This window comes from Heloderma suspectum, chromosome 4 (assembly GCF_057233095.1).
Source record: "Heloderma suspectum isolate Gila_16-S chromosome 4, 16-S_ref, whole genome shotgun sequence".
In the NCBI taxonomy this organism is placed as follows: Eukaryota; Metazoa; Chordata; class Lepidosauria; order Squamata; family Helodermatidae; genus Heloderma; species Heloderma suspectum.
The window spans coordinates 162,045,623-162,072,911 of NC_139461.1; the positions used below are offsets into that span (position 1 = coordinate 162,045,623).

Genomic DNA, 27,289 nt, shown 5'->3' on the forward strand with positions numbered 1-27,289 from the left:
AGCTTATCTTGATTCATTGATCTTACCTTCCAGGTTCCTAAACAATATTGTTCTTTACAGCATCGGATTTTCTTTTCACCACCAGACACATCCACAGCTGAGTGTCCTTTCGGCTTTGGCCCAGCCGCTTCACTCTTTCTGGAGCTACTTGGAAATACCCTCTGCTCTTCCCCAGTAGTATATTGGACACCTTCCGACCTGAGGGGCTCATCTTCCAGCGTCATCTCTTTTAGCCTTGTGATATGTTCCATGGGGTTTTCTTGGCAAGAATACTGGAGTGGGTTGCCATTTCCTTCTGCAGTGGACCACATTTTGTCAGAACTCTCTGCCATGACCTGTCCGTCTTGGGTGGCCCTGCACGGCATAGCTTATGGCTTCACTGAGTTACACAAGCCCCTTCGCCACAACAAGGCAGTGATCCATGAAGGGGATTGCTTTGTTACCTATGGATAAATGTGGGATGGAGATTTCAAATATAGAATGCTACTTGATTTGTATGGCTTTCATGCTGAATGAAAGGCCATGAACAGGGCTGGCCATCCCATGCGGCAGGGTGAGACCCTCACCTTAGGAAGTGCATAGGGAGGGGTGGCGGATTGTGTACCACCACTACCACAAAGTTTGAAAATATGTGTATGAAACTTAGTAATGGTACAGCCAGCCTGGATCTCTTATCTGCCAATTCTCCCTTCCCGGGGAGCTGTGTGTCCAGGCACAGAATCTGAAGTGGTGGCAACTCATTCCCTCTTTGTGGGCTCCCTGCAGGTGAAGCTACTAGTGATGGAGAAGGTGCCCCTTGCCGGTGTGCCAGTCAGCTACGCCCACAAACCCCTTCCAGCCATTGTGGCTGGAGGACAGCAACACACCAGCTTCCCAGTAAATAAGTAAGTCCCACTGAATTAAATGGTACTTACTTCTGAGGAGACATGTGTAGGGTTTTGCTGTTAACAAAGTTTGAATTGATGAACATGCATATGGAGGCAGATGGCTGGGCAAATGAGAAGCAAGAGGATGCAGTTTGAACTTCTGAACTTCTAACATTGTTTTAAATTATTTTTATTTTTTATTTTAACTAACTTTTTTCCATTTATTTGTCTTGTAACACACACTTTCACACCAGTGGGACTCTGCTTTTAACCTCTACTGAGTAGAGGAGCAGGCACAGGCTAGTCTAGAACAATCACAAAGCTAGACACAAAAAGGGAAAAGAGGCTATGGAAGGACAAGACTCTCCAGTGGTGGTGACCTGCAAGGTGTGTGCAATGTTTGTTTTCTTGCCTGAGAACAACATGGCCTACACCTGCAACAAGTGCAAGTTGATAACGCTGCTGGAGGAAAAAGTAAGTGGACTGGAGCGGCGACTGTCGACCCTCCGGGGAATAAGAGAACACGAAGAGTTCTTGGACAGAATGGGGGAACTACAGCAGCAAAGGGAAGACCAGAAGCTTGAAGAGCAACAGCAAGATGAGGCAGTGGGAAATGCTGAGGTGAAGAAAAATGGAATAGAGGATACTCCTTGGAAAAGGGTGACAGTTAGGAGAAGAAGAACTAGACGCCACTCTGCACCAGTGGAAGCAGTGGAGCTGTGGAACCGATTCCAGGTACTTGCGGATGGGACTGGAGGACAGCCTGCAGAGGAAGAATCACAGGGGAACCTGCATGAGAGTGAGCAAGAGGCTAAAGGTCAGTCAAACAGAGGCGATGAAACCCAGGCCTACAAGAATAAGAAGAGAAGAGTGGTAGTAGTGGGAGACTCCTTGCTGCGTGGGATCGAGACCCAAGTATGTCGCGAAGACCCATAGACTCGCCAGGTATGTTGTCTCCCGGGAGGACAGATTAGAGATGTGACTGAAAGGTTGCCTGCACTCATAAAGCCCACTGACAGGTATCCCTTTCTTCTCATCCATGTGGGAACAAATGATACCGCCAAGCGGAGCTACGAAGAGATCACGTCAGACTTTGAAGCTTTGGGAAGGAAACTCAAGAACTTTGGGGCCCAGATAGTTTTCTCATCCATCCTTCCAGTAGTTAGAAGAGGGATAGAAAGGGAACGAAAAATACTCCGGGTGAATGACTGGCTACGAAGGTGGTGCCGACGAGAGAGATTTGGATTCTGGGACCACAGGCTATACTTCCTGGAAGATGGGCTGTTGGCTAGGGATGGGTTGCACCTCACAAAGGATGGGAAGAATGTGTTTGGCCACAGCATGAAGAACTTCATCAGGAGGGCTTTAAACTGAATCCTACAGGGAAGGGAGATGTAATGTTGGGGGTAACAATGGACGTAGGTGCATGCACTGCAACGGAGAGAACAGCTCTGATAGCGCCCAATAGTAGTCTTCAGACACATGTAGGAAGAAAGCCAGACTATGAAGCACATGGTCTTCGATGTCTATATACTAATGCCCAGAGTATGGGAAACAAACAGAACGAACTTGAACTCTTAATACAAGAGGGAAATGATGACCTGATAGGTATAACTGAGACTTGGTGGGATGACTCTCATGACTGGAATACAGCAATTGAAGGATATAACTTGTTCAAAAAGAACAGGAGGAACAGAAAGGGAGGTGGGGTTGCACTGTATGTGAAAAATGCATATCTCTGCACAGAAATACAGGAGGAGGAGCTTGGTAGCCCCATCGAGAGCATCTGGGTTGAAATAAATGGAGCAAAGAATAAAAGGAACCTGGTGGTCGGAGTCTACTACCGGCCACCCAATCAAGGAGAAGACAAGGATGAAACTTTTGAAAAGCAAATAGCCAATGTTTTAAGGAAGCATGATGTAGTAGTAATGGGGGACTTCAATTTCCCCGATATTTGTTGGGAGACAAATTCTGCAAAACATGGCCCCTCCAGGAAATTCCTGACTTGTGTGGCGGATAACTTCCTCCTACAGAAAGTAGAGGAAGGAACTAGAGGATCGGCTATCCTTGACTTGATCCTAACCAACAGAGATGACTTAGTGGATAAAGTAGCAGTTACAGGAACTCTGGGGGAAAGCGACCATGTTGTACTTGAGTTCTTGGTTCTAAGGGAAGCAAAAGCCAAGTGTAGTCAAACGCGTACCCTGGATTTTAGGAAAGCTGATTTTAATAAACTCAGAACAATGATCAATAAGGTCCCATGGCAAGCGATGCTAGCGAGAAAAGGAGTCCAAGATGGGTGGGAGCTTTTAAAAAAGGAAATTCTCAAGGCACAATTACAAACAATTCCAACAAGAAGAAAAGGTGGAAGACAACAGAAGAAGCCAGTGTGGCTTCACAAAAAGCTTAGGGATGACCTGAAAACAAAAAAAGACACATATAGGAAGTGGAAAGAAGGCCAACAAAGGAACAAAGGAAGAGTACAGGCAGATAGCACAGAATTGCAGGGATGGCGTCAGGAAGGCTAAAGCTGAGAAGGAGCTGAGGTTAGCAAGGGATGTTAAAAACAACAAAAAGGCTTTCTTCAGCTACGTGCATAGTAAAAGACAGAGGAAAGAAATGGTGGTTCAGCTATTAAATAAGGATGGCAAAACGATAACAGATGACAAAGAAAAGGCAGAGGTGCTCAATTCCTACTTTGGCTCAGTCTTCTCCCAAAAGAGGGTCTATGACCCCCCTGGCAAAGGCGAAGTACAGGCTGAAGGGGCAGGATTGCAGCTTGAGATCGACAGGCATATGGTCAAGGAACACCTCATTACTTTGAATGAGTTCAAATCTCCAGGGCCAGATGAACTGCATCCTAGAGTCATAAAAGAACTGGCAGAAGAACTCTCAAAACCGCTGTCTATTCTCTTTGAGAAATCATGGAGGGTGGGGGAAGTCCCAGATGACTGGAGGAGGGCTAATGTTGTCCCTATCTTCAAAAAGGGTAAAAAGGAGGAACCTGGGAACTACAGACTGGTCAGTCTGACATCAATCCCTGGGAAAATTCTGGAGCTGATCATAAAGCAATCCATCTGGAAGCACCTTGAAAACAATGCCGTGATTACTCGAAGCCAACATGGATTTGTCAAAAACAAGTCCTGCCAGACAAATCTGATCTCATTTTTTGATCAAGTAACCTCCCTTGTAGACCGTGGGAATGCTGTAGACATCATATACCTTGACTTCAGCGAAGCTTTCGACAAAGTGCCCCGTAATATCCTGATGAGCAAGCTAGCTCAAAGTGGGCTAGATGAAACGACGATCCGGTGGATCCACAGTTGGCTACAGAATCGGACTCAAAGAGTGCTTATCAATGGGACTTTCTCAAACTGGGGAGAGGTAACAGGTGGGGTACCGCAGGGCTCAGTCCTGGGCCCAGTGCTCTTCAACATTTTTAGTAATGACTTGGAGGAGGAGGTGCAGGGAATGCTGATCAAATTTGCAGATGACACAAAATTGGGAGGGATAGCTAATACTTTGGAAGACAGAAACAAAATTCAAAGTGATCTGGATAGACTGGAGCGCTGGGCAGAAAACAACAGAATGACATTTAATAGGGACAAATGCCAAGTTCTGCACCTAGGAAAAAGAAACCAAATGCACAGTGACAAGATGGGGGATACATGGCTCAACCACACTACAATCGAGAAGGATCTTGGAATTGTTGTCGATCACAAGCTGAATATGAGCCAACAATGTGATGTGGCTGCAAAAAAGGCAAATGCTATTTTGGGCTGCATTCATAGAAGCATCACTTCCAAATCCCGGGAAGTACTAGTTCCCCTCTACTCAGCACTGGTTAGGCCTCATCTGGAGTACTGTGTCCAGTTCTGGGCACCACACTTTAAGAAGGATGCAGACAAACTGGAGAGGGTTCAGAGGAGGGCAACAAAGATGATCAGGGGACTGGAAACAAAGCCCTATGAAGAGAGACTGAAAGAACTGGGCATGTTTAGCCTTGAGAAGAGAAGACTGAGGGGAGATATGATAGCACTCTTCAAGTACTTGAAAGGTTGTCACAGAGAAGAAGGCCAGGATCTCTTCTTGATCATCCCAGAGTGCAGGACACGGAATCATGGGCTCAAGTTACAGGAAGCCAGATTCCAGCTGAACATCAGGAAAAACTTCCTGACTGTTACAGCAATATGACAATGGAACCAATTACCTGGGGAGGTGGTGGGCTCTCCTACACTGGAGGCCTTCAAGACGAGGCTGGACAGCCATCTGTCAGGGATGCTCTGGCTTGGATTCCTACACTGAGCAGGGGGTTGGACTCGATGGCCTTGTAGGCCCCTTCCAACCCTACTATTCTATGAATCTATGAATTTGTAGTATGAGTTTAAGAGTTGGTGTCTGTCTTCAGGATGTAGCTCCCGACTGTAACCAGGGAGTAAGATAAATGTCCAAATGGGGTACTGGATATGCATCTCACCTCTAGTGCACATGCATGTAAATGTGTGCACACAATAAGGCAGCAAGCAATGCACAGCTGATCACTTTGCATGCTAGGCAGGCTTGTCTTGAACTATCAATAATATGTTTTTTACCCAAGTCTGTTAAGTTTATATTCTGCCTTTCCTCCAGGGGCTAAAGGCCTCCCTGTTTTTATCCTCACAGCAACCCAATGAGCTAGGTTAGGCTGAAAAGGTAGTGACTGGTCCATGGTTATCGGGTGAGTGATGCGCGCGGGGGGGGGGGGGGGGCTTTGCTGGTTGCTCCTCCTCGGGCAGGACAGTGCTTCGGCCAGCCCTGGCTGCGCGAGTGCTCGTGAGACGGGGGCGCTGGGCGCCTGCCTTTCCTGGGCGGTAGAATGCGATAAAAGGGGAAGTGAGAAATGGAAACTGGCGTGTGTATTTTAATTCTCTGCCACGGATGAAGAATGGTTATTTTGCTTCCAGGGAAACAGAGATGATGGCTTCCCCTAAGATATGCCATAATACTTTAAAAAGTGTTTCTTCGCGTGCGCAGACGCGTGCGATTTCAGCACTACGGGGCGGAGGGAGGGCCCACACGAGCGTCTGAAGGCCCCGGGCCCACCGTGACCTTGATCCGGCGGCCTTGGATTTCCCCATCAAAAGGAAGGGCGCGGTTCTGCCAAGCCTGCCCTGCGGGCGGGCATCGGGCTCCTCCGCGCTGGGCACTGGAGGCTGCAGGTTCGCCTTGGCGGCGGCGGCGGCCACGCCTTCGCGGCCAGCGAGCGGCCCACGACCAAGTTAGCCAGCCAATCCAGACCGGAGCGGCTACACCTCGTCAGGCGCAGGAGAGGGACGGGGGTCTGGCCGGCAGCGCCCCGAGGGCGCGGCCAGAGCTTCCCGCCCCGCGGCCAGGCAGGCGTGGCCGGGGAGGCGAAGTTCCCCGCAGGCAGCGCGCAGTCTCTCAGACTCGCTCCTCGCTGCTTCCCTCCAGCCGAGACGGACGGGGCGCCCGCGACGACGCCATGCCCAAGTGCCCGCGCTGCCAGAAGGAGGTCTACTTCGGTGAGGCTGCGCCGGGAGCACGACGGGGAGCCGGACTCCGGCCCCGGGGTCGGCGCGGCTCTGTGGGGACTGAGGAGGAGCGGGCCCGGGCTGCTGCTGCTACTCCAGCGCCGGGGCGCGCCTTCCCTGGGGCCGGCGCTCGCGCGTGGCAGGAGCCCGCCACAGCAGGGCTAGGGCGGCGCGACCGCGGGAGCGCCTGTGCGCCGGCACGTCTCTCCTCCGGAGCCGGCGCAACGCGACCTTGGGGCGCCTTTCCTGCTGGCCCCCGGGGAGGGCTGGGGCCGGGCTGTGTGCTGGCACCCCCCCCCCCCGCGCTCCCTGAACTTCTTGGCGAGCCCATGGCGGGGGAGCGGGCGCTACAGTGCGGTAGCTGCACGTTTCCCCCCGCGGGCAGAGCGGCTTGGGCAGTTCTGACGGGGCAAAGGGCGCGGGAGGGGGCAAGCGCCACCATCGCCACCCGCTCTCCGGCCCCAGCCCGAGCCTCCCAACTTGCTGGGTTCCCGCGGGCGAGCCAGACGTAGCTTTCCCGGTGTCCTTCACTTACTGCCGCAGCCGAAGGCGCCGCGGCGCATCCGCCAGCCGCGGGAATTCCTCTCTTTTGCACGTGCTCCCCAGACTGGACCACCTCCGCGGGGACCCGCCACGCCCTGCCATTCTTCCCCCTCTCTTGGACATTCAGAGCGACCGGCCTTTTCCGCTGCCGATTGGTCCGGCGCGCTCGCAGCCCGGCCGGGTGGAGGAAGAAAGCTGCGCGGGGGGGGGGGGGCGCCCTCCTGGAGCGGCTTTCCTTTACCAAGCACCTGGCGTTGCACCGCTGCCACCTGCATTTGCGGGCGAGGCGGTTATTCCCTTGGCTGGGTTCTCTTCCAAGAATACCTTTTACTGCAACCCACAAGCACATTCGGCACCAGGAGAAGTTGCCCCAGATGGAGGAATAAGCTGATGTAGCAGGACTCCATTCCTGGGGCTGTTCGGAAAGACCTCCCTACCGATGCGCCGGGGCCAGGGTAGGCTCAGTGTGGGGAAGGAGGACTTGTTGGGATGATCAGTGCCGAATGAGCCACCAAAATGCCCCGTACACATGTGCCCAGGGACATGTGCTGCTGGCAGCCTGAGAATCCGGTACTGAAATCCCCTGGCAGGGCCGGGAAAGCCCCCGTCTGAAAACCCAGAGAGCTGCCACCGGCTTCCTGAGCAAGATGGACCTGTGGTCTGATCGGTGCAAAGCAGCTTCCTGTGCTCTTACACTTCCCTCCTTCGGAAATCATGGTTGTAAGCTGACTTGGTTGTGAAGAGTAACGTGAGGGCTTTAAGAGACACCTGATGCAGCCCCCCCCCCTCCGCCAGTGCTTCAGGAAGGTTGTATAGCAAATACCTCAGCAGCACAGGATACTTGTGTTCAAATCCATAGAAAAGGAAAGCTTGAGAAATATCTAAATGGTTGTTTTAGAACTTGTCACCCTCTTAAAAACAATAATCTGGATTTTGTGGAAATTGACAATTTCAGCACTGCTCTTTTGGCATCATGCAAAACTTTCTCAGTCATTGACTCGGGTCTAGGTACAGCGCACTCATTTGCTATGTGAGAGCAGGGCTCAAGCGTGGGGGGTGGGGAACAGTTCATTTTGATGGGGTCTGTGGGGGGTAAATTGAGGCCAAATTGTAGGTCCTACTTGAGGAAGCATGTGCAAACGTATTTCCCTGTATGGCTACATGGGATGTCTAGATATTATAGGACTTGCTGGAGCCAATAAGAAGCAGTATTAGAACTATCAACTTTCTGAATGGCTTAGCTCTAGCGGGACAGCCTGCCTCGAGTGGGGAAGGGAGAGAGAATGCTTGAGCTTGTACAGGAAACTTTAGGTCTCCTCTAGCCTGAGAAAGCGAGACCGAGAGCGACCCAGTGTAACTCGCTCTCTCAAGAATTACAGGTCCAGAGTTCCTTAGCTCCTGCTGGCAGCAGCACAGAGGGCCGAGCACCCTTCACAAGGGTGCTTCGACAAGCACCAAGCAGAAACATTGACTTGGTTCACATGATCACCACAGCCCACTGTGGCTTACTGCAGTGCCCATAGGCACCGGCTAGCGGTCCAGGCCCCCACTGCTGCGGCATCTCATTCTGTGCGAACCCAGTGAAGGTGGGTTGTTGGGGAGGTTGACAAGCTATCCAGAACTCATGGGCTGCGGGTGGCTTGTTAACCACCCCAACAACCCACTCTCTCTGGGTTCACACATAACGAGAAGCTACAAAAAGCCCCTGCCTCGCCCGGAATATTCAGTCCACTGCAACAAGATGGCCTGTGGGGAAATCCCCCCAGGGTGGCTTCTTGTAATGTGTGAACTGGGATGCTAAGGATTTACAGGCCCAGAATATATATGAATAAATGAGCTAAGTTTGCAGATTTCAGAGCACCCTCCCAGTGTTCTACCCTTCAAGTCCCACACAGCATGGGCAGCGGTCAGGAATCCTGGCAGTTGTAGTCCAAAGCATCTGGAGAGCACCAGGTTGTGGGAGGCTGACACAGAAGAACTGTCCCTAGATTCCAGGGAGAGAGAACTTAAATCATTTGTAGGTAAAATGTATGCATGCCGCACTGCCATGTGTGGCTAGAAATACAGATCAGGCAGCCAGAAATGTAAGGAGCATAAACAAAGGATCTAAAAGAACCTAAAGGACACCAATAAATCCTCCAGTTTTTCAAATAGCCAGAAGGGTGGTAGAGGGTGTGTGGGACAAGTTTATCTGGGGCCCAGAGGAATGCTGCTTTGGCCCTATCTGAGGGAGACCCATGGAGTTCTGTGCACACATTATATTCTGTTCCAAGACAGTGTCCGTAATTCAGAACCCCCAAATGCATCTGGGAAGACAGAATGTACAAGTCTAACTAGCTGACGTAACTAAGGCCAAAGCACACGTACACTGCTAGCCATGTTTTTAAAAGTAACATCTTCTTTACATTTGAGAACACACAGAGCCCCCGATCCAGACTGGGACCCTAGCTGGGGGTGGGGGTAGCAGGCTTTCAACCCTTTCCCTCTGCTGCATCCCAGTCTGGATATGGGGCCCTGTGCCTGCCATATGTATTGCTAAATGGTGATTAAAGCCCCCCTTCCCCCATGCTAGCATCTTGATTTGGATTGGGACTCCTGTGCTTACTCTGTAGTAAAAATGCAATGTGTGCTTTGGGTCTAGGATTGATTTGACATAGGTTTCTCTGGGCTTAGCCCTGGAGCCTGTCTTCAGTGCTTGGGCTCAGTCCTGGGAGAGTTCTGAGCACATTTCCTTCGCCACCACCTCTTCAGATTCTGCTGTTGCTGTATTTAGAAAACTCCACCATTTGGCTCACGCAAATTTCCTTTTGCATGTAGTGGGGTCTGTTGAACAGGTTAATGTGTCTGCCCTTGGCATTGATATCCCCAGTTGGTGGGAAAATGACCAGCAAAATATTCTGCAAACAAGGCTGGCCTGGTGCCACGGATTTGAGTTGGCTAATATACCTTTTGTCCTCCCAGTTCTGCTGGTTTCAGCTTCTTCTTAGCTGTTTACCAAAGATGTAAGGCAGGGAAACGCCCCTGCCTCAGTCACTGGAGAGCTGTGGTCAGTCTGGGTGGGGCACATGTGTCAGCCCGAGGGCTGCATTCCCCTGTGGTCAACCTTCCAGGCAGGGGTGCATTCCAGAGGTGTGTGGCCCCTTGCAACAAGTGGGCAGGGCCACACAACCACATGACTTCTCATACACACAACAGAACACACAGCCCTGGGGCAACCCTGAGGCTCTCATTCATTCCAATAGAAGGCTTTTCTCAAGCCTAATTGCAGCCTGGAGAAAATTGGGAGGGGGGTGGCACAGTGTAACCTCCCCTTTCTAGTTGTGACCCCCCCTTTGCACTACAATTAGGCTTCAGAAAAGCCTTCTATCAGCTCCGGCTTTTTCCAAGCTTAGTTGGTGCAGAGAGGTGTGGTGGGGAAGAAGATGGAACTGGGCTAGATGGGTCAGTGGATTGTCCCAGTATAAGATACGTTCAAACAGGGCCAGTACGGGGCAATCACCAGCATAGTGCCAGAACAGGACAGTTGCCAGGGAGACAGATGTCCATGGGGGCCCCTTTGCAAGGCAGTGAAAAGGGGAGCCCTAGCAGGATGGGGTTTTATGATATGCCATTCTTTGAGATTGCTGCTCATCTGTGTGGCTTATTTGTGTCCATGCCACCATAGCTGAAAAGGTGACCTCGCTGGGCAAAGACTGGCATCGGCCATGCCTGAAGTGTGAAAAATGCAACAAGACCCTGACTGCAGGTGGCCACGCAGAGGTGAGTGGACTGCAGGTGGCTTGTTGTTGGCACTTGCTGGAACTTTGCCATATGGATAATTAGCAGAGCTGTCCTGCACACATCTGGATGGCTTTTTCTGAGCAGATGGTTCTGAATGATTTGCTGCAAGTCCAAGTCTTTTTAATGTGGGTTGAGCAGCAGAAGCAGAATTGTGATTTGTACTTGCTCGTGACGGACAGCGTAGGCAGCTCATGAACCACAAACGTGGCACTGTCCCCTTGCAGAATTAGTCAAAGATTTCTGGTCAGCCATTTATTCCTGATGTTCACTGCTCATTAACCACATGTATCTTGTTGATGGGATGCCAGTTACTCTTCAGGAGAACCGTATTTAATGTCATTAATGATTTTTATTTATAAAAGTTACCTGTTTTTTCTCATCAGGAAGCCCCTTTCTTTCCAGTCCTCCAAGGCACCTGCAGCTTACCTATTTGTAGTTGATTTTTGTTCCACTAGTGTGGGCACTAGAAAGCTTTTTCTGTGTTTGGAGCTGGAGAAGAGAGGGCAACAACTCAGAAGAAAACCCAGATTAAAGCAAGCTGCAGGGACAAAAGCCAGTCCTCCTGCTCAGAGTAGCTGGCCCCAGGTCTGTTTGCACTGCCAGAGAATGTGACCCTTGCCTTTTTAGCCTTGGGCATGAATAGACTGTTGGACATGTGGCTTTGTGTATGCCTCTATCTTCATAAGGCATAGGCCATAATCCCAAGAACCCCGAGTAATGTCCTGCTGTTGGTACTTCCTCTGAGATGTTTGTATTGTCTCTGCAGCATGACGGGAAGCCTTTCTGCAACCACCCCTGCTATGCTGCATTGTTTGGACCCAAAGGTAGGATTCCAGCAGGGAGGGAGGGTGATGCTGAGGATTGACTCATATTTAGTTCTCCTAGGATTTTAGCACCAAGAAGCATGACCACATGCATCAATATCCCTAAGTACAGTAGCCTCTCTGTCTACCCAAGACACTCCTAGGATGCTTTCACATATGAGGTGTTACTGTCTGCAATCAGGTTGTAAACCCTACAGTGACTAGAATGAACTTTGAGTTCACAAATGGGTCTCTCTACTATTTTGTACTCCCTACATTAACAGCATTCACGTTTGGTATCTGTACGATGCCAAAGACTCAGTGGTGCTTTTTACTGTTGCATGCGAATATGAGGTTCTCAAACCAAGTCCCACCAAATAGCCTTTGCACCACACCTAAGGGTGCAATCCTGTTGACTGAGCCCTTTTGCGTGGCAGATTCCTATGCCCTGCCAGGCTGAAGCTGGCAGGATGGGAGGAGTGGTAGAGGTGATCTTTGCCTCCCCAACCTTAGCCGTTTTTGCTAGGCGGGCTTTTTTGCCTTGCATCTTTTTTAGTGAACAGTATCTAATAAATTTTTAGCCTTGTGATACGTTCCATGAGGTTTTCTTGGCAAGAATACTGGAGTGGGTTGCCATTTCCTTCTCCAGTGGACCACATTTTGTCAGCACAGGACAGGAAGGCCTGGCGTGCTATGGTCCATGGGGTCACGAAGAGTCGGACACGACTGAACGACTGAACAACAACAACATCTAATAAATTTAATAAATGAATGAAAAAAATCTGAGAAGATTAAGTTGAGAAACAGTGAACCAGAGTCACCTTGTGAGCTTTGTAACTGAGGAGAAACTTGCATTTGGGTTTCTCACATTCAGGTTCAGCACTCCCAACTTCCACACCATGCTGGGTCTATATGGTCTTAGAAATGCCAGTGTATGTTTTTCTTTCTTTAAATGGAAGCACAGTTCATCCTGAGTGAAATATATTTCATTAAAAACACCATGTTCTATTCTGTCTTTCCAACAATGTTAACGTTTCCTCTTGGTGCATCAGGAAAAAAAATGAAAAGTTCTTTTCTGAAAGTTTACATGTTTTCCAGATAAGTTCCTATATAAATTAGTGCCTGCATGCAACTGCTGCTTCTTCCTGCTTTGTATGACCTCTCTCAGTTCTCCCTCTCTCCCCCTCCTGTATCCACCCTTACAGCTGTGCTGTAATCTAGGTGCTAGGGATATGGTGTGGTGTGGAGCTGTCTCTTTGAGTGACAGATACACCCATTTGAGGACAAGCACTATTTGTATATCAGTCCAGCCCTGCCATTTTCTTTCTGCTTAGACCAAGGCTTCATGTCCAGTGGTGTCAGCTTGGTCCTATAGAAATCATCAGTGAAATTCCCATCCATGTTAATGGAGCAGAATTGCAGTGCCAGGTTGCAAATAGTCACTGTGTTCCCACTGTGACACAAGATCTCTGTCTGTCTGTCTGTCTGTCTATCTATTTATTTATTTCATTTATAGCCTGCCTTTCTTCCTCTTGCAAGGAACCCAAGGCAGCTTACGTTTTCCTCTCCATTTTATCCTCACAACAACCCTGTGAGGTAGGTTGGGCTGAGAGTCTGTGACAGGCCCAGAGTCACCCAGTGAGATTCCGTGGCTGAGTGGGGACTGGCCCCAGATCTCCCGGCTCCCGGTCCAACACTCTAGCCACTACACCACACTGGCTCTCTGTGTGTGGTTCTTGGACTATGACGCTAGTCAAAGGAGCTCGAGCAAAGGCCTTTAAAGCAGATAAAATGCAATCCCATGGCTCCCCGCTATTTGTGTCCCATCAACTTTTAACAGGAAATTTCAGAACTTTTAGGGGATACTCTCCTGGCCCCGTTGCAGAAGTCAGCAGCTTAAGGCTGTCCCTACCCCTATCTGGGAAAGTCCTTCTCTCTGTGTGTACGGAGGATACTACAGCGGGAGATGCCGTCAGCAGATGGTCTTGGCTAGTACTTGGCCTTGCTTCTCGTTGTGCCTGACCTGTCAGAGATGACAGTGGCCTAAGGCCTTTCAGTACCTGATCTTGGGGAAGGGGGGCGGCTGCTCTTGGTGTAGATGGAGAGATATGGGGGGGGGGAGCTAGCATTATCTATTTTGCCTGACTTTGGTTTCCTTTCAGGGTTTGGCCGTGGAGGTGCTGAAAGCCACACATTCAAATGAAGTTCAGGTAATTGCCTCCACTTTGAGCCTCTGCTTGATAGAGCCATTGATTATTCTTGGTAGGTTGTGAGACGGCCTGGTGGCCTAGATCTTTTTCGCTTACGGTGTTCTCTGTTCCTCTTTAGGGCTGGAAGGACGGGATTTACTGTGGATCCTGGCAGCTTCAAAAGCAGTATAGCCACAACGCATTTTCCACTTGTAATGAGCTAGCATATTATAAAGGCTTTCCAAAGAGATATAATTCTAAATGGCTGGGAGATTTCCTGTTCTGTATCAGTTGCAAAATATTATGGGGTAGCACTGGGAGCTTCCTGGAAGTGAGCCCTAGCCAAAATACCTAAGCCTGCTTTTAGGCCCATTCTCCATGAAGGTGAGTCTCCTTGAATAAAAGCTTGAATTAAAAAGATTGGCTCTGTCTGTCTCAGGATAGGGAGATGGGAATGAATAACTTGTTAGCATTTGCTGAAGATCTTTAAGTTCCCACCTGTGTGTTCAGCATGGCTGTGGACTAAGTCTTCAGCAACTGCTGAGTTGAGACTCTCCTTAAAATTTTAATGCACTGTGGCCTTTTTTTTGAAATGGGGTGAGGGATGTGGGGGTTGGAAGTTTGGGGTTTGAATTGGCATGAAGAACTGTGTTAATGCTCAGCCCTGAAGAATGATGAAAATGGTTCTTGAAGGTAGTTCCAACTACATTTAAAAAGGGTCCTGGTGGGCATAACCTTTTAAGTTGAAAGTATGCTACCTTTGTAACTAAAGTTTGAACTATAGCTGATCTTGGTTGATCCCATTTTTATTTATTTATTTATTTATTTCATTTCTATACCGCCCAATAGCCGAAGCTCTCTGGGCGGTTCACAAAAATTAAATCCAAGCAACACACAATAAAACAATTTAAAATATACAGAACATTAAAACCACAATATAACAATACAACCACAATAAAACCTAGCAGCAGTGCAGGAGTTTAAAATACAGATTTAAAACAGCAGAGATAAAAATTTAGAAAGCTAAAATGCTAAAATGCCTGGGAAAATAAAAAGGTCTTCACCTGGCGCCGAAAGGAATACAATGTAGGCGCCAGGCGAACCTCACTAGGGAGCTCATTCCAGAGCCGGGGTGCCACAGCAGAAAAAGCCCTCCTCCTAGTAGCCACCCACTTCACTTCCTTTGGCAGGGGCTCACGGAGAAGGGCCGCTGATGATGATCTTAAGGTCCGGGCAGGCACATATGGGAGGAGGCGATCCTTCAGGTAACCTGGCCCCAAGCCATTAAGGGCTTTGAATGTTAACACCAGCACTTTGAATCGGGCCTGGAAATGGACTGGCAGCCAGTGCAGCTGGAAAAGTACTGGCGTAATATGAGCTCGCAGGCCAGTCCCTGTTAACAATCTTGCTGCCCTATTTTGGACCAGCTGAAGTTTCCGGACCGTTTTCAAAGGCAGCCCCACGTATAACACATTGCAGTAATCCAGACGAGAAGTTATCAGAGCATGGATAACTGTAGCAAGGCTATCTCTGTCCAGATAAGGGCGTAGTTGGTATACCAGCCTAAGCTGATAAAAAGTGCTCCGTGCCACTGAGTTCACCTTTGCCTCAAGTGACAGTTCTGGACAGTTCTCCAAGAGCACCCCCAAACTACAAACCTGATCCTTTAGGGGGAGTGCAACCCCCTCCAGAACAGGTTGAATATCACCTAGCCGGGCAGACGAACCACCCACTAACAGTACCTCCGTCTTGTCTGGATTGAGTCTCAGTTTATTAGCCCTCATCCAGTCCATTACCGTGCCCAGGCACTGATTCAGAACAGTCACTGCCTCACCTGGTTTTGATGTAAAAGAGAGGTAGAGCTGGGTGTCATCTGCATATTGATGGCACCTCAGCCCACACCTCCGGATAACCTCCCCCAGCGGTTTCACGTAGATGTTAAACAGCATGGGGGATAAAATAGAGGCCTGTGGAACCCCATGGCACAATTGCCATGGCACAGAGCAGTAATCCCCCAGCACCACCTTCTGGAATCGGCCATCCAAGTAGGAGCGGAACCACTGTAGTGCAGTGCCTCCTACTCCCAACCCAGACAACCTATCCAGAAGGATACCATGGTCGATGGTATCGAAAGCCGCTGAGAGGTCCAGGAGAATCAACAGGGTCGCGCTCCCCCTGTCCCTCTCCCGGCAGAGGTCATCCCACAGGCGACCAAGGCAGTTTCCGCTCCAAAACCAGGCCTGAAGCCCGATTGAAATGGATCTAGATAATCCGTTTCATTCAACAGTGCCTGGAGCTGTCCTACAACCACCCGCTCAAGCACCTTGCCCAGGAAGGGGATGTTGGCCACTGGCCTATAATTGTTAACATCCTCTGGGTCCAGGTTAGGCTTTTTCAGGAGTGGTCTAATTACTGCCTCTTTTAAAGCGGCAGGCACCACTCCCTCTCTCAAGGAGGAATTTACAACCTCCTGGACCCAGCCGGACAACCCCTCCTTGTTTGATTTAATAAGCCATGAAGGGCAAGGGTCAAGCACACAAGTGGTCGATCGGACTTGGCCAAGCACCTTGTCCGCATCCTCAGGCCTCAGTAACTGAAACTCATCCAATAAAACTGGACCAGACAGTGCTCTGAACGCCTCTACCAATGGAACTGCATCAATGGTGGTGTCCAATTCATGACAAATCTGAGTGACTTTATCCTCAAAGTGGCGTGCAAACTCGTCACAGTGGGCTACCGAGGGTTCCACCGTCTCTCTCCCTGGCCCAGAATGTAACAGGCCGCGAACCACTCAGAAAAGCTCCACTGGACGACACTGAGAAGATGCAATGCTGGTGGAAAAGAACTGTCTCTTTGCTACCCTCACCGCCACAGAGTAGGCTCGATAGTGGGCTCTTACCTGTGTTCGGTCAGACTCAGCACAAGTTTTCCTCCACCTGCATTCTAGCCGTCTCCCCTCTTGCTTCATTGCCCTCAGCTCAAGTGTATACCAAGGAGCTGGCCGGGCTCTGCTCAGAGGGAGAGGGCGCTTGGGCGCGATCGTGTCAACCGCCCGAGTCATCTCTGCATTCCACAGAGCGACCTGGGCTTCGACAGGAGCACCAACCATACCAGCAGGAAAATCCCCCAGAGCCCTCTGGAATCCATCGGAATCCATTAATCTCCGGGGGCGGACCATTTTAATAGGTCCCCCACCCTTGCAGAGGGGAAAGGCCGCCAGGAGTCTAAACCTCAGCAGGAAGTGATCTGACCATGACAAAGGGAAAGATGTTAATTCCTCCACTTTCAGATCACCATCCTCCTGCCCAGTCAAGAAAACCAGATCACGCGTGTGTCCTTTTGTATGCGTTGGGCCGATGACATGTTGGGACAGCCCCATGGTTGTCATGGCGGCCATGAAGTCCTGAGCCGCCCCGGATACAGCGGCCTCGGCATGGAAGTTGAGATCCCCCAGGACCATCATCCTAGGGGTCCTCAACACCAAGTCCGAGACCACCTTTGTCAGCTCAGGCAGGGATTCTGATGGGCAGTGGGGTGGGCGGTACACCAACAGAATCCCCAATCTGTCCCAGGTACCCAACACAAGGTACAAACACTCAAGATCTGCGCTCGAATGAGCAGGAAGCCTGGAGAGGGAGATTGAATTCCTATAGACCACGGCAACCCCCCCTCCCCGACCCTCAAGTCGGTGTTGGTGCTGCACCGAGTACCCAGGAGGGCACAGCTGGGAGAGAGTGACCCCTCCCAGTTCCCCCACCCAGGTCTCAGTAATACATGCTGGGTCAGCCCCCTCATCCACAATCAAATATTGGATGAGGGAGATTTTATTTTGGACCGACCTGGCATTCAGCAGCAGCACCACCAGACCTGAGGGCAGACTGGTAAGGCTGCCAGGAACCATCAGGTTGGGGGAAGAACCAGAAGAGGGGACAGCTGTAAGGTGTCTAGCCCCTCTTCTCCTCAGCTGGCCTGTTAATCCCCCAACGCCATACCTCCCCCTGCCCGTGACCACAGTTATGATGGCACCTCTCTGACTCCCTGAGTTGCCCAATAGTCCTCCCAGGCACATATTAAAATGTTAAGATATAAATAGCACAACAGTTTAAAAGAATATAAGAGATAAAAGAGAACAGCAGCTAAGAAGGAGCAGATAAAGTCCACGTTTGCCCCTTTCCCCTTGTCTTTAAAGCTGCTGCCCTCTGCTGCCGCTATTTGCTGCTGGTATTGTGGCTGCTGGTGTCTCTGGAGAAGCAGGTGAGTAGGTCTTCAGGTCCTACACAACTCCAAGTGCGACGCTAAGTGCGCACTTAGCGTCACACTTGGCGCGACGCCGAGGCACACGCCGAGGCGCTGCCTCTGGCAGCCCCGCCTTAAGTACCTGTGGGCGGGGGCAGAAGCAGGCTCAGGATCACCCGGTGCAGCTGCTGGCTGGTCCTCCTTCCCCAGGCTCCTTCCCGAGCAGCCTCTGGCAGCCCCGCCTTAAGTACCTGCGGGCGGGGGCAGAAGCAGGCTCAGGATCACCCGGTGCAGCTGCTGGCTGGTCCTCCTTCCCCAGGCTCCTTCCTTTTTACAGTAAGAACATTAAAAACAGTAAGAACGCTGTAGCCAACAATGTGTTACATAAATTGCTCAGGGGGTGTCTCAGATATTCCAGAACTATGTTAAAGTTTCAACAAATTAAAAACTTACTAGGAAGAGTAATTCAATTGCTTCTGTCCTATCTTCTTCTTAGGGCCAAACTTGGTGGGAGTTTGGTCAGGGTGACCCTTTCTACCAAAAAAGAATACATCTGGCTGGGACCTCACTAAATCCCTTAATTGGTTAAAAGGTTCTCTTGGGGGGTGCAGGAAAATCCCATTCTTCCGGGGTCCAAGACAATCCATAGCAATATGATGCACCATTAGGTCAGGGAACCTTAATATCTTTTATTAAAAGAGAGTCTTATTCAGTGCCCCACTCAGAAATACACTCAGAGACCTACATCCAACCTTATGCATTTTGTTTGTGCCATGAAAATTTCCCTTCCTGTGCTCCTTCCACATGTCCCCTAAATCTGCTCCAGGGGGTGCCTGTGAAGTAAACACCACCACCCAGCCTGAATTGTGGATATCTGCAGGTAATTTAAAAGTTGGGGCTGTAAACTTCAACTGGTAGTTTAATTGGTAATTGATAAATTAATCAACTAAATATTTAGTTAATGAAATATTTTAGGGAGCAATCCTATGGCTGCTAGACAGCGGCTAGAAGGCCGTAGGATATCTGGTTTTCTGGGAACTGACCTCAGAGCCCGTGTTCCGAGGTCGGTTCCCAGAGAACTGACTTCTCCCCACTTCTGCGCTGCCTCCAAGGCAGCGCAGAACAGCCCCATGCTCCGTGCTCGGAAAAGGAGCGCAGAGCGGCTGAAAAGGGGCGTTCCGGGGCGAGGAGGGCAGAAATGCCTGTCCAACACATCCAATGTGTCGTACGGCAGCCTCCTCCCCCGCTCAGCCCTCCCGGGGCTAGACGGCTGCAATCAGCTGTCTAGCCGAAAATGTAGGGCAGGAGAAGCACGGAGGGAACGATCCCCTCGGTGCTTCTCCTGCTCTGCTTTGGATAGGTGGTCGCCTCCGAGTTTGGAGGTGGCCACCTATCTGAATAGGATTGCACCCTTAATTTAGTTAATTGGAAGCCATTTTTAACCAATGAGGCTGCAACCTGTTTATTGTTTAGGGTATTTTTGTTCTAGTGTGCTACTGTAGTATGGAACGAATATTATAATATTAAAGGTGATACTTCTAACAATGAGGGAGAACTTCCATTTAGGGTGCAATCCTATGCATGTTTAGACAGGAAAAAGTCCTGCAACTCCCAGCATTCTCCAGCCAGCATAGGGAACGCTGGGAGTTGTAGGACTTTTTTCTGTCTAAACATGCTTAGGATTGCACCCTTATTAAACTAAGTTGTCTTTCATTTCAGTATCTAAAAAAGGCACCTATTTTGAGGTTTCAGTGATATGCAAATGTATTCATTTAGTTAATTACTCAGTTAAAAAGCAGATTATTACACTGGAATTCTATGCTTGTTTACTCAGAGGCAAGTCCCACTGCATTCACTGGGGTTTACTCCCTTGTAAGTGTTTAGGATTGAAGCTTCAGTTTGCTGACAGCCCCAGTAGGGATTCATCCTGAAATGTTATGTAGCATTGATAATGAAAAGAGAGGCTGAGGTCACCATGGTGGGTGAGGCTTAAATTCTGTGAACACCTGCTCACAGATGGAAATGGCAACTTCTTGCCAGAGAATCTAGGCAAACTCCTGACATAACAAGCTGTTCCTAACCAAAGAACTTGACACATGAACATGAACAAGCGATTCTTGATGAATCGTTATTTCAGAGGTTTTGTGGAAACTCTGGTTGCTATAAACATTTAGTCATCAAAGCGAAAAACATTCTGTTACACTGGGTGTGGGTAGAAACGGAAAGATAATTAGTGAAAAGAATCAAACAGGAAGCTGGCAACCTTTGCAACTGATGCACAAACCAAAAAAAAAAAAAAAAATGAGACCAAGAAATGAAACCAAGAAAGCATGAGACCAAGAAAAAGGGAAGGCTTTTTACCCTGTGCCCTCTTCTGGCTAATTTTATCCAGATCACACATAACAGTCATCCAAACTCCATTTTTGGGATATAAGCAGAAAAAGTTGACATGACTGCTTATGCTTTCTTCCCTTTCTTTCTCTTAACCAAACCTTAATCCTTCAAGGTGCAGCTATCTCATATTATATAGTTAAAAATAACTAGTTAACAAATATGCTAGAAGCCTAGAACATGCGTCTCATTCACAGAGCAACCCTAAACCTGTGTACTAATCTTGACTGCTAGTTCAAGGCTGGGTACTGTTTGAGGCATCATCCCAAGTCTTTGCTTGCCATCAGAAAGGCAGCAGAGACGATACGAACCCCACCTCCCTTGGCAGGCAGTCCCACAGCCTAGGACTGGCTGCCTCTCTCACGTCGACACCAAACGTGCCTCAGTCTAGAAAGAAGGGCCTCCCTGGAAGATTTTAAGGACCGGGTCAGCTCATACGGCAGCCTGTTCCTAAGCCATGTAGGACTTCATTGGTCATAACCAGCACTTTGAATTCTGCACTTTCACTCCAGCACTTTGAATTCTGTTTGAGGGTTAGACAACCTTCCAATAACCCATGGCTTGCTTTAGGGTTATTTGAGGGCTGTCTAACTCTCAAACAACCTCTGCCACCTGGGTTTGCACAACAGGGCAAGCCAGGGCCCATGTGCACCCAGCATGACACAACAGCCCCTGTGGGTAAATTAAGCCACAGTGGGCTACCATATTGTGCAAACCAGGTGATTCTGTTGTCATGGAATGACCAGCAAGGCCTCCTATGAATATCTTAAAGGCTGGCTGGGTATATGCAGGGGAAGGCAGTATAAATAGCTTCTGCAGGTACAAGAAAAGCTACAGCTGGCAGGGGAAGGAAGGAGGGCTTTCCAAGATGCCAGTGACTGGCTGATCACATTAATGGGTCCATTCATGAGAAAAAGGCTGGACAGTGACATGGGAAGCCAAGGCTCCTTCACACCGGTTTGCAAGAGTTGTCATGGCACAAACACGAACTTCCTTCCTTGGGGGCTTTTAAAAAAGGAGGTTGGACAGGATCCCATCAGGGTTAGTTTATGCCTAGTCTGTTCTGGGGCAGGCCAGAGGAGTCCCTTCACATTGTAATGTTCTAATAGCCAGCCACCATTAGAAAGTTGTGACTGTATTTTTCTTCAATTTTCTAATGCTGGTACATAAAATCACCAACCTGACTTCTCTGTTGAATTCAGGTGGCCAAAGAATAAATTGAGTCTAAATATTAACATCTGTAACTTGAGCACACTCCGGGAGTGAGCAGAGGACAGGAAGGCCTGGCATGCTATGGTCCATGGGGTCACGAAGAGTTGGACACGACTGAACGACTGAACAACAACAAATTAACATCTGTCCATTATGGACAGTTGTTAGAAGCTGGCCCACCCCAGGCAGAGGACATTCCATGAATATTTTGGATTTCCCATTTGCTTTGGATCTTTATCTGGGATATAAAAATATCCCAGATATTTTTATGCTGACACTGAGGACCTGGGAAATGCATAATACCATTGTAAACATGTCACAAGACTTTAGGAGAAGCTGGGAAAACTGCTGTGAGAACTGATGGGAAAAGTCAGAACTCTTCAGAAATAGACCAAACTAGGAATGGCAATTCCCCCAGAGAACGCGTTCTTTCTACTTGAGGATTTAAGAAAATAAATGGACTAAATCTAAGCCATCACTAGTTATACACATAGGACTATGAAGGCAGAGGAACTCCAGATGATCCTCTTCGCCCATGTCCCACTGAGTGAGTCCACCTAGCCCAGGAGATGCCAAGACAGATGCTTGCCTGCTCTGGCATGCTCTAGCTCCTCTCCGACGCCTTGGGAGGCACAGCCATTGAGACCACGGAGAACACGGCAGGAGGGCCCCTGGAGAGACCATTTCCCATGGTGTCTGCTACACACCTTTCTACAATTCTGCTGCAGGAGATGGTAGGTGTTCCTAGCTCATCTGCCAGCAAGTAAGGGGACGGTAAGACAGCTCTGTACCTCCAGTCTCTTCTGCCTACAAGTAGACATAGTTGGCACATACTCTCATTCTTCTCCCCGCTGCAGCTGTTCTAGTGGGGGTGTTCTGCAGATGTAGTGCTTGAATTACAGCCCCAGCCCCGCTACCTTCTGTGATAGCCCTTTTAGCTTCTTTTTAGAAGGCTCCAGTGAGCATGGTTTAGCTCCCTTATCTCTTTTCACGCACGCACGATCTCTTCACCATGTCCTTCTGTGGCTCTGTGCCTGGCTGAGGGCAGTCTGGTTTCCAGCTCTGCATGGCTTTGTTCACTCAGCCTGTATATCCATATGCACCCATGTTATGTCCCTAGGCAAGATTTCTGTTGAGATAACTGGCCAGCTGCTTGCCCTTCTCCCCCCCAACGTACATAGCTTGGTCAGACTCCCTTCTGTCAATCAGAGCCTCCTGCCACAACCCAAGGGCCTTGGCATTTTTAGCCTTGAGAAGACTGAGGGGAGATATGATAGCGCTCTTCAAGTACTTCGGGGGTTGGACTTGACGGTCTTATAGGCCTCTTCCAACCCCATAATTCTATGATTCTGTGATACTTGAAAGGTTGTCACAGAAAGGAAGGCCAGGATCTTCTTGCTCATCCCAAAATGCAGGACACGGAATAATGGGCTCAAGTTACAGGAAGCCAGATTCCGGCTGAACATCAGGAAAAACTTCCTGACTGTTAGAGCAATACGACAATGGTACCAATGACCTAGGGAGGTGATGGGCTCTCCCACACTGGAGGCCTTCAAGACGAGGCTGGACAGCCATCTGTCAGGGATGCTCTGACTTGGATTCCTGCACTGAGCAGGGGGTTGGACTCGATGGTCTTGTAGGCCCCTTCCAACCCTTCTATTCTATGATTCTATGACATGCGGTCTGACAGAGGGAATGGTAAATGTACAGTGGCAGCCAGGTGGAACAGCCTCCTGAACTGCTCTATTAAAACTTACCTTATGCCTGGAGCAATGCCAGGAAAGAACCCCGGCTCCAAGGGGAGCATATCCTTGATTTACAGCAGAAGACTAAGTAAGAAGGGGCAGGGAGTCAAATGGCCATGAGGACCCACACAGAGGAGTGCTGGATTCTGGTTGGAAGGCCCTGGAGCAGGGGCTGCAAAATAACTGCTTAGGCCATGTGTCTTTTTTTGCTTTGAGAAGAATGAGAACATCGCAACAATCAAATTCCTGCAAAGTCCATTCTGGAATTACATGGATGGCAAGATAGGTTCCAGGCCAGAATAAGAGACCCCTATGAATAAAATTTTGTCACAATGTGGAAACAAACTGGTACAGAGGTTTCACTGGTCAAGGGGATTTTGATTATTTATTTCACTTATTTCTTACATAATTTTAATATACTGCATGCCAGTAGACTATCAAAGTGGTTAACAGAACTGATAAAAACAAATATGACAATAAAAGCACAATAAAATAACCTCTGGTTATTTTAATAACCAGATAATATCTGGTTATTATAATAACCAGATAATAATGGATAATAATATTAATGGATTAATGGATTATTAATGGATAATAATATCTGGTTATTTTAATAACCATATTATTATGGTTAATAATAACCATATTGGCTGCCTCATCCCTCTGGGAAAACCTGCATGAAGAGGTGGGTTTTGAGCAGAATGAAGTCACCTGCCTAACGTCAATGGGGAATGCATTCCAGAGTGTAGGTGCCACATCACTAAATACTCTGTCACAGAGACTCCTGAGAACCTCAGGAGCAAGCAGCACTGTCAGAAGTACACCTCCTGAGGACCGCAAGGGTCAGGCAGGGACATAAGGGGTGAGGTGATCCCTAAAGTAACCTGGTCCCAAGTTGTTTAGGCCTTTATATGTTAACAACAGAACCTTAAACCTGGCCTTGTACCTTCTTGGTGGCCAGTGCAGCTCTTTTAACAGAGGTGTAACATGCTGCTGAAAAGAGGCCCCTGTTAGTAGCCTCGCAGCTGCATTGTGCACCAGCTGCAGCTTAAGAACTTCAGAAGAGCCCCGCTGGATCAGACCAAGGGTCCATCTAGTCCAGCATTCTGTTCACAGTGGCCAACCAGCTGCCAACTAGGAACCCACAAGCAAGGCATGAGCACTACAGCATCCTCCCACCCATGTTCCCCAGCAACTGGTGCACACAAGCTCACTGCCTCTGGTACTGGAGGTAGCACATAGCCATCATGACTAGTAGCCATTGATAGCCTTTTCCGCCTTCTGTCCAACCCCCTTTTAGAGCCATCCAAATTGGTGGCCATCACCACATGCTGTAGTAGCGAATTCCATAGTTTTAACTATGCGCGGTGTGAAGAAGTACTTCCTTTTATCTGTCCTGAATCTCCCACCAATCAGCTTCATAGGATGACCCCGGGTTCTAGTATTTTGAGAGAGGAAGAAAAACGTCTCCCTATCCATATTCTCCACACCAGGCATAATTTTGTAGACCTCTACCATGTCTCCCCTTACCCTCCTTTTTTCCAAGCTAAACAATCCCAGCTGTTGTAATGTTCTCTCATAGGGGAGATGCCCCAGCCCCTTGCTCATTTTAGTTGCCCTTTTCTGCACTTTTTCCAGCTCTTCAACATCATTTTTTAGATGTGGTGACCAGAACTGTACACAGTATTCCAGGTGTTGTCGCACCATAGATTTGTATAGGGGCAATATGATTTTGGCAGTTTTATTCTCAATTCCTTTTCTAATTATGGCTAACACAGAATTTGCCTTTTTTACAGCAGCCGCACACTGGGTGGACATTTTCCTGGAGCTGTCCACCACAACCCCAAGATCTCTTTCCTGGTCGGTCACCACTAGCTCTGATCCCCTCGGGTTATACTTGAAGTTGGGATTTTTTGCCCCAACGTGCATCACTATACACTTGCTTACATTTGCAGTGGCAAACCACATTTGCCATTTAGATGCCCAGTTTGGAGAGATCCTTTTGGAAGTCTTCACAATCCCTTCTTGTTATGACCATGGTAAATAATTTGGTGTCATCCACAAACTTGGCCACTTCACTGCTCGCTCCTAATTCCAGATCATTTATGAACAGGTTGAAAAGCATGGGTCCTAATACAGATCCCTGTGGGACCCCACTATTTACTTCCCTCCATTGGGAGAATTTACCTTTTATTCCTACTCTCTGCTTTCTGTGCTTTAACCAGTTACTGATCTATAAAAGGACCTGTCCTCTGATTCCATGACTGCTAAGTTTGCTCAGAGCCAGTGTGGTGTAGTGGCAAGAGTGTTGGACTAGGAGCTGGGAGATCCGGGTTCTACTCCCCACTCGGCCATGGAAGCTCAGTGGGTGACTTTGGGCCAGTCACAGACTCTCAGCCCAACCCACCTCACAGGGTTGTTGTTGTGAGGATAAAATGGAGAGGAGGATAATGTAAGCCGCCTTGGGTTCCTTGCAAGAGGAAAAAAGGCGGGGTATAAATGCAATAAATAAATAAAATAAATAAAGTCTTTGTGAGGGACTTTGTCAAGGGCCTTTTGGAAGTCCAAGTAAACAGTGTTTACCAGATCACTCCTGTCTACATCTTTACTGACATTCTCAAGGAACTCTAAAAGGCTTTGCGGAACCCATGTTGATTCTTTTTCAGCAGGTCTTGTCCTTTTATGTGCATATTAATTTTATATTTAAGAATACCTTCAACCAATTTACCCAGAAACAGACATTAAGCTAACCGGCCTGTAATTTCCTAGATCCCTTTTTGAGAATTGGTGTTACATTGGCCATCTTCCAGTCCTCTGGTATATGTCCTCTTAGGGACATATTGCATATTTTGGCTAGAAGATTGGCAATTTCATATTTGAGTTCTTTGAGAACTCTAGGATGGATACAATCTGGGCCCGGTAATCTTTCAATTTATCAATAAGGTTGAGAACGTCATTTTTTGTTGCCACTCTTTGCCTCAGTTCCTCAGACTCCTGTCCTGAAAACATCAGTTCAGGCACAAATATCTGTCCTCTATCTTTGGCAGTGAAGACAGACAAAAAGAATTCATTCAGCTTCTCTGCAATCTTCTTGTCTTCCTTCAGTACTCCTTTAACTCAATTGTCATCCAGTGGTCCAACTGCCTCCCAAACTGGTTTTCTGGTTTTGATATTTCATAGAATCATAGAATAGTAGGGTTGAAAGGGGCCTATAAAACCGCTGAATCCAATCCCATGCTCAGTGCAAGAATCTACGTCAGAGTATCCCTGACAAATGGCTGTCCAGCTTCATCTTGGAATGCCTCCATTATGGGAGAGCCCACCACCTCCCTATTTATTTATTTATTTAATTTCTATACCGCCCAATAGCCAAAGCTCTCTGGGCGATTCACAAAAATTAAATCCAAACAACACACAATAAAACTATTTAAAATATACAGAACATTAAAACTGCAATATAACAATATAACAATACAACCACAATAAAACCTAGCAGCAGTGCAAGAGTTTAAAATACAGATTTAAAACAGCAAAGATAAAAATTTAGAAAGCTAAAATGCTAAAATGCCTGGGAAAATAAAAAGGTCTTCACCTGGCGCCGAAAGGAATACAATGTAGGCGCCAGGCGAACCTCACTAGGGAGCTCATTCCAGAGCCGGGGTGCCACAGCAGAAAAAGCCCTCCTCCTAGTAGCCACCCACTTCACTTCCTTTGGCAGGGGCTCACGGAGAAGGGCCACTCAGGATGATCTTAAGGTCCGGGCAGGCACATATGGGAGGAGGCGATCCTTCAGGTAACCTGGCCCCAAGCCGTTAAGGGCTTTGAATGTTAACACCAGCACTTTGAATCGGGCCTGGAAATGGACTGGCAGCCAGTGCAGCTGGAAAAGTACTGCATCAGGAGAATCAACAGGGTCGCACTCCCCCTGTCACTCCATTGCTCTAACAGTCAGGAGGTTTTTCCTTATGTTCAGCTGGAATCTGGCTTCCTGTA

The 27,289-nt window shown here is 48.6% G+C and overlaps 1 protein-coding gene across 2 annotated transcripts in view; it reads left to right on the top strand.

Moving 5' to 3' along the window:
• Positions 1 to 20,276, top strand: part of CRIP1 (cysteine rich protein 1) — a 36,244-nt gene extending 15,968 nt beyond the window's left edge. The window contains exons 1-5 of one of the 2 annotated variants that reach the window (XM_084854849.1): positions 6,253 to 6,388; positions 10,605 to 10,699; positions 11,487 to 11,544; positions 13,686 to 13,733; positions 13,852 to 20,276. In XM_084854849.1, the coding sequence (XP_084710975.1) occupies positions 6,349 to 6,388; positions 10,605 to 10,699; positions 11,487 to 11,544; positions 13,686 to 13,726 (234 nt within the window). In that variant the 5' untranslated portion in view covers positions 6,253 to 6,348 and the 3' untranslated portion in view covers positions 13,727 to 13,733; positions 13,852 to 20,276. Of the gene's footprint in view, positions 1 to 6,252; positions 6,389 to 10,604; positions 10,700 to 11,486; positions 11,545 to 13,685; positions 13,734 to 13,851 lie in introns of those variants that run through there. The other variant, XM_084854848.1, reaches the window with a different exon arrangement.
• The last annotated feature ends 7,013 nt before the right edge of the window (positions 20,277 to 27,289 follow it).